Source organism: Saccostrea echinata, unplaced genomic scaffold (genome assembly GCF_033153115.1).
Source record: "Saccostrea echinata isolate AGI-Se365-2 ecotype Australia unplaced genomic scaffold, CSIRO_AGI_Sech_v1 ptg000028l, whole genome shotgun sequence".
Classification (NCBI taxonomy): domain Eukaryota; kingdom Metazoa; phylum Mollusca; class Bivalvia; order Ostreida; family Ostreidae; genus Saccostrea; species Saccostrea echinata.
The window spans coordinates 15,520,954-15,533,896 of record NW_026889777.1 but is presented as its reverse complement, the minus strand read 5'-3'; the positions used below and the strand labels follow the sequence as shown (position 1 = coordinate 15,533,896).

The window sequence follows — 12,943 nt, the reverse complement described above, 5'->3', positions numbered from 1 at the left end:
AATTTTTTTTTCTTGGGCCTTAGCATAGTCAATGGTGCATATACATGATAAAGTAATTAAGGGTCAGCTGGAACTTAACCATAAACAAATGCTTTCTTCTTAGACCTTATTAATTTAGTAAATGAACACCATAACAATTTAGTCAATGAACACAGGCTTGTAACTGCTTCATGTAATGACGTATTTAAGGGCTACAGAAGGATATGCATGCATGTATTACTTGAATGTATTTATTAATAAATTAAATTTATAAATAAAACTAAATACTGTAGGAATGAAATACATAAAATTAGCATACACGATGCCACCACACTCATAAATGAAACATTTGATTTTTAAGACAGATGAATAAATATATAATAAATTTTCTTAACTTTAAGCTCATTGTTTTAAAATTAACAAATTTAATGAACAGTGTGCTGATGATAATTAGAACTCATTAATATTCTAAGTCCTGTAGAATGAAAGTCTGGGAGTTATACCTTAGAATGCTGCAATGAAAGAATATTAAAATATCTAACCTTTTACTTGAACTCCTTTACCTGATAATATATAATCATTTCTTTTCAAAGAAGGAATGGTACCATGATTTAACAGGAAATTGACAATTTTAAGGGGTACATCCCACCCACCCACCCACCCCTTTAAATCCGCCATTTGGCTAAACTATTGATGCTGTACAGTAGAGTTATGAAAAGACAATATATCTAATCAACACCAGGAAATAGTCTGAAGACCACAAATTTTAATGGGGCCTTGAGGCATAATTTAATACTTAAATATATATGTCTTCAAGTATAGATCATCGAGTGCATTTAGCAAAATTTGTGTCAAACTCTTCAGCCTCTCGTGGATATGTAAATTTCCTGCTGAGACCGAGGATCATTTTTGGAACAAAATTAAGAGGAAATATTGCACTGACTAACAGTGGTTTTGGTCACTGTTACTCATGAAAGTAAAACATTTTTATCCTTGTTCTACCAATACACTTTTAGTCACACGCATGGCACAGTTGTTAGAGTGTTTGCTCTAGAGTCACAGAGTAGGGTGCTGATCCTTACGTTGCAGATTCAAATCCCACTGACGGACCTGGTGACCGGTCCTTCGGATGAGACCGTATAAAACAAGGTCCTAATCACAGTAGTTGCTGGTACAAAAAAGATCCTTCACTGCTCAATGGCCCTGAGTGCAGAGTATATGTCTAAAATTTGCAGCCCTCCACCAGCAAGTGGTTGTGTTTCAATAAGAGTGAAAAATTCTCAAAAGGGACGTTAAACAAACAAACCAACCAATGCACTTTCCAAAGAAATTTAAAATACTGTTAAAATGTCCAACACATAGTTAGACCGACAAGTTAGCAGTAAGACCAATGTTAATGTACATTTGTTATACATATATTACCAATGAATCGACATTAACATTGGTCTTTAATACTCCTAAATTACAATAATTTGTAGCCCTGGATGCATGATTTTATCGATATACCAGGTATATCATGATTTTCTATTGCACAATACATGTTGTGATACGGAGACTAAAATACCGTTATTTTGTATGCAATTATAAATTCCTGAAATAGTCATCATATATATTATTAATTATTATACACAGAATGGCAGTGTTCATGTTTTGCGATGGGAAACCCAAACAAAAGGCCCATGGGCCACATCACTCACCTGAGCACTTTGCTTAGAGAAAAGCAGAAATCAGTTGAGTATTGAAAAGTTTAACATATGTGGTCCCATCATACCCCAGGAGGGGTGGGGGAGAGGGTCATGATTTGAATAAGGCCAAATAAAAGAATGTGTGTGTTTCCATGCAGTAACATGTGATGCCAAAGAAAATTACGGTAGGAAGGTAGGTGATAACTTTTTCTTTAAACTTAACTTTTTATTTTGAAAGCATCAGTTAATTATTCAATATGCTGGGTTTTTTTTCTTTTCATATATACAAACACATATATGAATAAACATACACAACAAAACAAGTGTACTCTTTAAAACTGTTAGACATGTTTTTACAGTATCTGAAACATGCATTTTATTGACTACACTATGAAAAAATTGTACTTTTTAACAAAAGTACAGTTCAAAATACAGATTTGGAATAAAAGGTGGTAGGTCGGTGGATAAAAATTATGGTAGGTCAGCTTACCGAAACATTTTTTTTAAAGCCTAATTAACTTCACTTCCTTGTTTATACATATCACAGCAGACAACAACTTGTCAGCTGTCCAAATCATGCTTTAAAGTGAAAGTTAAAATGTTTTGAATGCTGATCCTGATCAGAATCAACATGATCAAGACGTCCAACTCTTAAATTTTATGGACTTTTTTTGTAAAAAAGAGAAATTAAAAAATTGAGGAGGGATAACAATCTGGCATTCAAGGATGAAAATCTAGCTTTTTTTTTTTAAATATGGCCTTAATTGACTAGTAACGCACAGAAATCTTGCCCTGAAACTCAACCTGCATATATACAAATATCATTAAGTAGAAAAATTCTTCTGCTGTAAGAGGACTTCACAAAACTATTATACGCCTTTTTCATGCATTTTAAAAAAGAATAAAATTTCATTTTGGAATAATAATACATAACTCACCTGTGTCCCATCTCTTCTCTCTGAATTCAGACCAGCATTAAGTCTGTACTCATCTAAATTCACATAATCTCCTTCATCTGAAAAACTTCTTCTATATCCTTTGTTTTCAGCAATCTTAGTGTTTAGATTTATAGACCCTGTGGTCTGAGTCCCGAATGTGGAAAAGGTGGTTGATTGTTTTCGCTCGAATGTTACCTCACTGCCTAATTCCTCCATCTTGCTATTTAATCCCACCACTCCATTTTCTGTTTTGCCGACATTTTTTTCCGGAGTCACTTGTGCACTTGAGAGGTCAGAGGAATCTTCATCTAGTGTGCTATTTCCTGATCTGATTTCTTCATCCCTCTCAAGTCCTGAATCATCCGTTTTTGTTGTGGCGTCCACATTACTTCCGCTGTTGTCAACAACACGTACATAATTAGCAGGAACGTAGAACGAGAGATCGTCCAAATTACCCATGTCTCTAATAACCTCCCACCAATCACCCTCTTTTTGGATTAGATGATATTTTTCCCCTTCTTTCATATGAACTATATGACCATCATCATCTTGATAAGAATAATCATACAAGGCCACAAGTTTAGTAACAGGCATCATTGAATATGGATCATATTCCTCTTCATCTGAGCCTGTGTTTCCCAAATCAAAACTCATTGTGATTAGCTTTTATAATTAGCTTCTTTTTAAAGTTTCAAATTTAAAAAAAATGGGTTAACAGGAACAGGAAAATTTGTCTGTTTGTTGTTTCATGAGTTTTCAGGCATAAAGGGCAGTTCTAGGTTCTGTCTTACGATTTCAAAACAAGTTATTATCTGACTTCAATTGATCAAATAGGTTGTGGTTTTCTTGCAGCATTCAATTTCCATCAATAAAAACTCAAAATGTTTAGAGTTCTTTTGGCCTTATCTTGCTTTGCTTTTATTCTAAATTATCAAGACTTTGTACTATGAATATGAAATCTAAAATGAAAGTTTTGGACTTTTTTCCCTGAACAAGCCCTTTGCTGTAATCGGGCACCAGCAGATGTTTACCATGGATAACGAACTCCCTTGTTTAATCATTAACACGCTTCACTTTCCGTTTAAACTTTGTACAGGTTGTGTGTATCACTTTGTGTCTACATTCTGATACAAAATTTGTTCAGGAAACTGCTACTCGTTATTCCGGAAGTTCACAAGTGGCAGACATCGCCCTCTGCTGTTTACTATTTTCCGAATGTTTTTGTTACATTGCATATGATTGGTCGAAAGTTTTGTCACTTTGTTATCTCGCACACTAAATATTCGGTTCCATATATATTTGTTTCCTAATTAAAATTTTGCTAGCACCCCCTCGCCCCGAATCAAATCGTTGGGTTGTCCCCTTAGGCAATAAATAGCGTTTTGTTGCATTTAAACATCTGAAACTAAGGCGAAATATCATGAATTTTTCCATGTAAAAACTTAAGTATTTTAGCGTTGAAAAGTGAAAATAATCCATTGAATAAAATTGATATTTTTCACACAGTGCTTCTTGTATTCTAATTATTTAGAAAGCATTTTAAACTATATTTACATTTTTATTTCACATATACATGTGTAAATGAAAATAATTAGGACAGCCCCGTAGCAAAGGTTTGAAAAAAGGGGGGGGGGCTTCCAAAAAATCTGACGAGCAACCTTGGACAAAAAGCTAAATTGTTGGGGGGGGGCTTCTCAGAATAATTCTGACAATTAAAAAATAACTAAATGTCCAAATCATGGAATTTTGCAGTGCTCGACCTTAACACAAAAAAGCGGGAAAGTTTACTATAGCAATACTCAGAAAAAGTGGAGGAGCAGACCCCCCCCCCCCGCCCCACCCCTGTGTTCTATTTCAGGCCTGAAGGAGGAATCAATGTCTAGTTCAGTAAGGGAAGTCCCTACTAAAGGATCATCCCAGAAGATGGTATATAATAGAAAAGAGGATAAAATTTGAATCAAAAAGAGAAAAGTGATGGATGAAAATGAGTTAGTAAAACCTACTTCACTATTGTGCAATAAATATAAAATTAGGAGTGCTATATAAAGTCAGCCTTTAAAATAAGAGAAGTAATTGTACATCAGCATAAATTATTTGTTTTTTTTTTTTCAATATTTACATGACCCTACATTAAAATTTAGTTGTAGGCCGTGAGCAAATTTTCCCCACAGTTTGCAGACTCTCTCTCTCTCTCTCTCTCTCTCTCTCTCTCTCTCTCTCTCTCTCTCTGAATATTCTCCATAGTATTTCTTGACCTTTCTCACTGGTATTTCCTCGTACTGTTTTCAGCCCTTTTCACAGGTATTTCCCCACACTGTTTTTAGACTCTCTCACTTCGTCTTGCTCTATGACAGTGTAGACCGAATACTATGTTGCGGGTCAGGTTCTCTGTAAATCCCTGGATTTTCAATGAAGTTTTTTGAGTTGTTCTGTGAAAATATAGTATGGGAGGAGTCGATAATGATTTGCAGTAATATTCTCTCGTCTTGATATATAATTATGAATTTGACTCCTGGCTACCAGTTTCCTTGCTGAGATAGGATATGCTAGTTCGGTCACGTATAATGGCTGTCTAGTGTCATGTATAGAATAGGCGACATTTTAACAAGAAATGGAGCCTATCCTCTATACTCTCCTGGCATAACAAGCACTCTCTATTCACTTCATACTGATTAAACTTGTTTGTGTTGGTTTGTTACCGGTAGGTGTTTGTTGCGAGTTGGGCTTTTACAATGGCTTTCCTGGAAGCATTAGGAGAATCTGTACTTGCCTGCCATAGTAGATGAGGATGTCAACACGAATTTGTCTGTAGTTTGAGATCGTGTAGGGAAACGTTTCCTGAAATTTCAATTTCATTTTTAATTTGCCAATAATCATGACATTTTTTTTTATTCCTGCTTCCACTGATTGGCTTCTAATTAAGTATCTCTTATATTTCCTAATAGATCGAGTGGATCTGGCAGATCATACTTTTCTTACGTACTTTTAATTGGTCCTAATTAATCAGTTGGAACCTTTACTTCCAGACTTTATTATGAACTGTCGTACTGCTATTTTGATGCTCTAATGTTGAGGGATGTTTGGCAACATTAAGGAAAGGAATCAGTATGGGCCTCTATCGTTTTGGCTCCATTGCTGGCTATAGTGGCTACTGACGCAGTCATTTAGGGGAGAGTTTGAAGTTGCTTCAACACCTTCTTTTGATATCTTTCGAGTTTCTCCAGATCCATTTTCCTTACATTTGATAATTCAATCCCATGGAGGAGTCTAGGTATAACAAATGTCGTCTACATATTTACAGTAATGATAAGGGATAGCGCATTTTTGATCATGAATGCCACTTCCTAGTAGAGCATAAAGAGTTCGTGAAGTTTCTATTCTTTGAACTATATAAGGAGAATTTGTTGGGTTTCTTTCAAAACCTAAAGGTTTTAAGGAGGTTACTTAATCACATCATTTTCGAGCTTTGACCTCGATGTTTTTATTTTTGTTTTTTGTTGGTTTTTTTTTTTTTTTTTTTTTTTTTTTTGACCAGTATTAAGAAACAAGTATTTGACGAGTTTATACTGAATTTGTATTTGAAGTTGTTTCTACAATATTAGTCAGGACCTGTTCATCTTTTTGATTTGAAGTTAATAGAGCAATTCCATATCTGCGCATGTTGGTGAGGTAATAGCAAGGGATCCGATATACACCCTTTCAGGAATTGACTACAGAGAATCGGTTCAGATCATTATATTGAATCTTTTGTACATTAGTGTAGATAATTTGCCCTGCTGTCTTATATTTTGATAGAGTTTCGTTCCATTTTATTATAGTGTAAGCATCAGTATGTAGAGATTTCACTCAGTTCCAAAAGTCACTTTCAGTACCATCTTTATACAGTTTGCACAGCAAATTTTCATGCCATACTACATCAAACGCCTTTTCTGCATCAATGGTTTGTCAAACATAATAAAAAATATATTCAGTCCCCTGTTCCTCACGATATAAAAAAGCACCCAGTATATAAAAATGATAATTATTGATAGTGGTGTAGAATAATTCGTTAATAATTTAAAACCTGTTTTAGTTAGAGAACCATCTCCCTCTAAACTGCTGCCATGATAGCCTCAGATCTCTCTCATAAGAATATCAATGTTAAGCGTTTTTTATTTATCTATTTTTTTATTTTTATTATTATTATTTTTTTTTTTTTGGCAAATAGCGTTTTTATTAAGTTTACATTAAATCTGGACTAGGGGCAGTATTTCTTGGCTTACTGGAGGAATCAGTGAAGGTATATATAAAAGGTTTAATAAATGTATGTTTTGAAGCAATCTAAAGACACATAAAGTAAAACTCTTTAGCAGAGCGTGACTTTACATCATTATTTATTTAAAAAGAATTGGTTGTGCTCAATATCAGTTATTGATCTTTTATATTGGTGCTTTATTGACTTCTTTTAAATCCATTTCCTCTGGTTTGCTTTCAGTTAATGTTTGTCATCGCTGAAAAGAAATAAAGAATATAATGCAAGTTCCTTCTATAGTAGCCCCACGGTTCATGTTCAGATATTATCTATATAACTTAAAATCAATATGTTCCACATTTTAACCAAATTTCGATTTTAAAGTGCATTCTTCTCTTCATACCTTTAGAATGTACATACTGTATGTACATGTACAATGAAATTTACATATGCTTGAATTCCAATCAGCCAGAAGAGCTTAAAAGAGCCGTCACGTTCTTTTTCCGGTAGATTTCCTTTCAAATTGGAACCTGTATATCTGCGATCCCGTAGCAGATTTATAGAGGTAACATTCATTTAACATCTTCTTTTGAAGTAAATTATTTTTCCTTGCGATGTCATGAAAATTTTCTAAAAAGATTGTCTCAATAATTATACGTTCCTACTTATAGCTAGAAATAAAACGAGCTGTATCTAAATGTTTTTACCAATATTAATTGATTGTTTGAACCATGGATTTATGACTTTTCTGTGCTTGTGGTCATTAAGAATAAGGCACATGTATATGATCCAATAAACATATTGGTAACCCTCCGTTGTTTTTTTTTTTTTTTTTTTGTTTTGTTTTTTTTTTACAGATCATTGTGATCATAAACAATGGATTCAGCCTTTATAACCTGTAAAATTTGTTCCAAAAAATTTACTGACCCTTGTCATTTGGAGTGTTTGCATGATTTCTGTAAAGAGTGTATTCGAAATGATCTGAAACAAAATCTAAGTACAAGACTAGATGCATATTCCTGTCCAATTTGCAAACAGCTAACACCAACCAAAAACAAATCTCCCGAAGATTGGGTTGAGCAACTTCCACCGAGTGACTTTGTATCCGCCCTAACGGAAGTGTATAAACTGAAAATAGATGATGTCTATTGTTCTCCTTGCAACCGGAAGAGGAGGTCAACAACAGGAAGTAAATGGTGTCGAACTTGCCGTGAGACCCTTTGTATAAATTGCCTCGACGTTCACGGTTCATTGAAAACTACGATGAAACATACCATTCTGGACCTACAGGAAGTCAAATCCAGAGAAACAAAGAAGATCATTTTCGATCCAAACTGTATGAATCATGAACATCAACCTCTGACGTCATTCTGTGAAGCTCATGACGAACTAATATGTTCGCTTTGTACCGGAGAGAAACACAAAGACTGTACATCGATCAGGACCGTCAACGACGAAGTTAGAGTCAAGTCGCATGACATTCAAGATATCTCATCGAAAACTTCAGAACATCTTCAGATCACTAATAACGCCTTACAGTCGTCACAGGCATCTCTCCGAGAACTGGACAATTCGTTTCTGAACTTAAGCAATAGTATTCGAAGTGTTCGAAAGCGTATCGATGAAATGCTAAGTAAATACGAACGAAAGTCTTTGGAAAAACTTGCTGGGATAGAAAATGAATTTCGAGAAAAATTGCAACATGACATACAAAAATTAGAATCCTTAAACGCAGAATGTTCACACACAAATCAATTGCTCGGCAATGTGAAAGATTATGGTACAGATGGTCACATCTTGCAATGTCTCCAACAAGTTAGAGGTAGGAACGTCAGTCACTCGACAGTTGTTGAAGAATACAAAGAAATGTGTGGATTGCCAACGGTTAATTTTGTGATCAACAGTCAACTAGATGATGTGCTGAACACCTTGACTTCTGTAGGAGAGCTTGTCGTGAATGATATTGGAAACAACAAGAAAACACAGCAGCTGCCCTCTAAATCCAGACAGACAGAACATAAACCAAAACCTACAGAGATAAAACGTAGGTTAGCGGACAAAACAGTGTCTGTGAGAACTCGGTCTGACGAGAATGTGTGTTTGATCACTGGCATTCTCTCTTTGCCTTCACTAGACTGGCTTCTCTGTGACAAAGGAAACAAAAAATTAAAACTTTATGACAGTCAGTTTCAGATTAAATCGGAGCACATCCTCGAACAAACGCCATATGACACCACCTGCCTCGATGACCACGTGGTTGCTGTGACGGTGCCAGAGGAAATGAAAATATTGGTCTTCAGGGTCCTAGCTGGAATCAATTTACAAGAGGAACTGAAGATAAACGATCGCTGCTACGGAATAAGTTATTCTTCAAAAGAGGACAAATTTGTAGTAACGTGTCCTTTTGCATCACCAGCTTCTGTCCGAATTCTTTCCAGAAAAGGAGAAGAATTGATGAATCTAACTCCAGAAGAGAACCTGCAGTCTTTGTTTCTTCGTCCATGGTATGTCGCATTTGATGGAACTGGAAACTCATATTTTGTCAGCGATAGTCAAAGGAATCGGGTTACATCTATCACTAGATCTGTATACAGACGGTTTCACTACACGCACGCTAACATGAAGAGCCCACGTGGTCTAGCTATGACATCGAATGGCGAGATGTTCATCGCGGGATGGGGTTCGGACACTGTGCACAGAGTTGATGAGAACGGAAGACTCAAGGAAGAATTTTTGTCCCGCCATGATGGGATCATAAGTCCTCAGGCCGTTTGTGTATCGAAAGACAACACCACACTGGCCTTGTCTCTAGATCAGACCAGCTGTCGCAGCGATCTGATGCAGATTTTTCTTATATGAACCATATACGTGTATAGTGCATCTTTTATAATTTCAAAGACTTGTTAAACTGTAAGTGTAATGAATCCAATTTCAGTTTAGCCGATAAACTAGTGTAAAGGTCTCTCTACACAAGATCGTACTGTATTTTATCGAACCATGTATAAGTAATTTAACTATTCGAAGATATTTAGCTTAAATTCCTCAGCATATTTCCAAAATAATCACCGGGCCTATAATTTTACAAGTGTATACATGTTAAACACAAACACACACACAGAGAGAGAGAGAGAATATGCTACTATGTAGTAGAAATTGTCTTTAATACATGTAGCTCAGTTTTGTTTCTGCTTGAACAAATATACTCATCTTTTGGAGAAAGCATAGAATGACACACTATATGCATTTGAATAAGCCGATCCGCTGTCAGGTGATGTACTTCAAGGATTTTCTTGGAAAATATGTAGTATTATACACAAAGAAGGAACCAGATCTTTGTGTTTTTGGATTATCATTGTAAATATACAGTGTATAGGAAACTTAAAGCGTTTCTTCTACAGACACCTGATGAATGGATGATGTAACCCCGTCCCCTTTCTGAGAATTTGTATTAGACACGATTACTTACCAAAAATACATGAATTCCTAGCCTATCATACCTATATTCCGATATCTCATATCGTTTTCCGTTTTTGTTAAGTTACAGAACTTGGCCGTCTACGCCTCTACGGTATACAAATAAATAATACCCTTTTTAATTTATATAGGGCCAATCTCTTAACCTTAACAAGAGCGAAAAATTCTATCAGATATTGGAATATAGGTATGGAGGCTAGAAATGCATGTATTTCTGATAAGTTTTCGAGTCTAATGAAAATTCTCCGAAGGTTAGGTGGGTTAAACATGCATGTCCAAGACGAATTCGATGTCGATATTGACATTAACGATATTAACAATATCGTATCGATACCGATCCTGATCAGTACTATGGAATTGAAAATACTGGATACTATGTACAAGACAGAGAGCTGTATGTCGATATCGACTTTATCATGATGATATCGTATCGATATCGATCCTGAAGTGTAAAATTTATTTTCAAGTTAAGGTATAACTTAATTATTTAAGACCACAAAATCAATATTGATTCATTGTAAATAAATAAGGATGACAAACAGAGCGTTAAGGGTCCTTATTGTCAGGGTTAGGGGTAAGGAGAAGGTTGGTAAAAACATGTTTTGAACAATCATGATTCGATACTGACAGTAGGACAAACTTAGTTATAGGAAAGTAAATACACACAAATATTGCATGAAGAAATACAGCCACAAGAGCGATGACAAAAATAGCACAAATGATTCGATATTGATGCGATATACAGTACAATCTTCGTCAGATACACAATTATAGCAAGGGCGGTGTCAGCCATGGGTTGAGCAAACACGATTCGATATCGAAGCGATATCGATGAAAACTTCATAAAGCGATAGTGTTCAAATAACCCACATGTTAAAAAAAAACATAGTATTAAGAGTGGTAACCATTCGATGGCGATGCGATGTGGGGGATGACGTGGAAATGGACTGTAAGGAAACATCGATCGTAAATAGAAAGTATTCTTATACACACAAGTATACAGAAATATTGTAACATTTTAAACTATAAAAAAGTAATCCGTCAGGTGCCTGTGGTTTGTTCAGTCAAGAACAACACATTACTCAAAATGCACGACTGTGCATCGTCAAATAAGAGATCCATATGATTAAGAAAAGTACTAACCTAACTAATTTAAAATTTCACTTCTATTTATCTTTGAAAACTGTCCAAGAAAAAGAAAGCTCGAGAGCTGGAGATGAAAACGGCAAAACGATCAAACAACCACAATCACACGCAAGTAAGGAGGAGTCAAATGATGTACACTTCTTGGTGAGGCTTTAGACACCCAATTTGAAAAGAAATGTGAAGATACCAAACAATTATCATGCTCAAAAGTCCATTTTAACCATAGAATTTGCGAAATGTTGACTTTCAACAAGAAATTTGATACCTTGTATAATCAATTTATTTGTCAGTAGACTGTCTCGTATTAGAAATTGTTCGTACGTAGTTAATTCTCATGCATATCGAATCAACTGGGAGACACACCAGAGGCCCAAAGACCTTATAGCGGTCACTAGAATATAAATACAACCATGTGAAGGATCCACAGAAGTATAGCATAAAACAAAATAAACTGATAGATGAAGCTATATTGCCCAAAGTCAGAGAAATATGATGATCAGGGATCATCAAAATAATTAGTCTAGCACTCAGTAACAAATCTTAAAGTATTATATTTACTTGCCTGACTTACCCATATTTGTCACTATTACCATGCAGACTAAACAAAACAGTGCTTGAGTACTATTAGCAAGTCAATCTCATTTTCACATTGGCCTCTCTCGGTCTTTGAAGAACATTTAATATACAAAGATAAGGTACGAGTATTTATGTCTCATTTTTATTTATCATTAACAAGTCTGCCTGCCTAATAAAAACTATGCAATTAATTTTTGTATTATGTATTATACAAATTCTTCCGTGGCCTTTCAATTAAATTAATTAAATTAAATGATTATTTACCGTGATTAATTATCATAGGTGAATTGCAAAGGGGAATAATAACTCCTCTCAAGTTCAAGTTCAATTTATTCACCCAAACCAAAATATTGGTACATGGGGTTCATTAATAACATATATACATTATATACAATCTGGTCAGAGGTACATATACAAAACAAAAAACATGACAGATGATGGAAAGAAAATAAATAAATAAGAGAGGGGGAAATATATCAAGGAGGACAGACAGCATCATAAATTTTTAAGATAAACATACATAGTTTTTTCAGCATTTTTTCGTTTTTAGTTGATATTAGTTTCATGAATTTAATAACATTAGGTCTATGGGAATAATAATTGCCCAGGTAATTTTTTCTTACATTAGCTAAAGTTTTACATTCTAAGATATAAAGTTTTACATTCTAAGATATAATGAAATTCATCAGCAGTTTGAGTATTATTACAAAGTGTACATATTCTATCACACAGTGGTATACCATACCATCTTCCAGTCTCTACTGGCAGATGATGATTTGCAGTTCGAAATTTTATGTATTTTTTTCTAAATTTAGGAGATAACTTATCAATATAATGTTCAGATCCAAAGTTTTGTTTAAAGATTCTGTAAATATGTCCTTTTGAAGAATTATTTACGTCACTAGACCACTTTT

The 12,943-nt window shown here is 34.8% G+C and overlaps 2 protein-coding genes across 6 annotated transcripts in view; one reads left to right on the top strand and one right to left on the bottom strand.

The window, feature by feature from the left end:
* LOC133194171 (rho GTPase-activating protein 15-like) overlaps nucleotides 1–3,306 on the bottom strand; it is a 43,860-nt gene extending 40,554 nt beyond the window's left edge. The window contains exon 1 of one of the 5 annotated variants that reach the window (XM_061330172.1): nucleotides 2,603–3,306. In XM_061330172.1, the coding sequence (XP_061186156.1) occupies nucleotides 2,603–3,256 (654 nt within the window). In that variant the 5' untranslated portion in view covers nucleotides 3,257–3,306. The remainder of the gene's footprint in view (nucleotides 1–2,602) is intronic. The other 4 variants (XM_061330174.1, XM_061330169.1, XM_061330171.1 and 1 more) reach the window with 4 other exon arrangements.
* A 4,389-nt stretch (nucleotides 3,307–7,695) lies between these two features.
* Nucleotides 7,696–9,692, top strand: LOC133193810 (tripartite motif-containing protein 2-like). Its single transcript, XM_061329743.1, has one exon. The coding sequence runs from the start codon at nucleotides 7,710–7,712 to the stop codon at nucleotides 9,690–9,692; it is 1,983 nt and encodes a 660-aa protein (XP_061185727.1). The 5' UTR covers nucleotides 7,696–7,709.
* The last annotated feature ends 3,251 nt before the right edge of the window (nucleotides 9,693–12,943 follow it).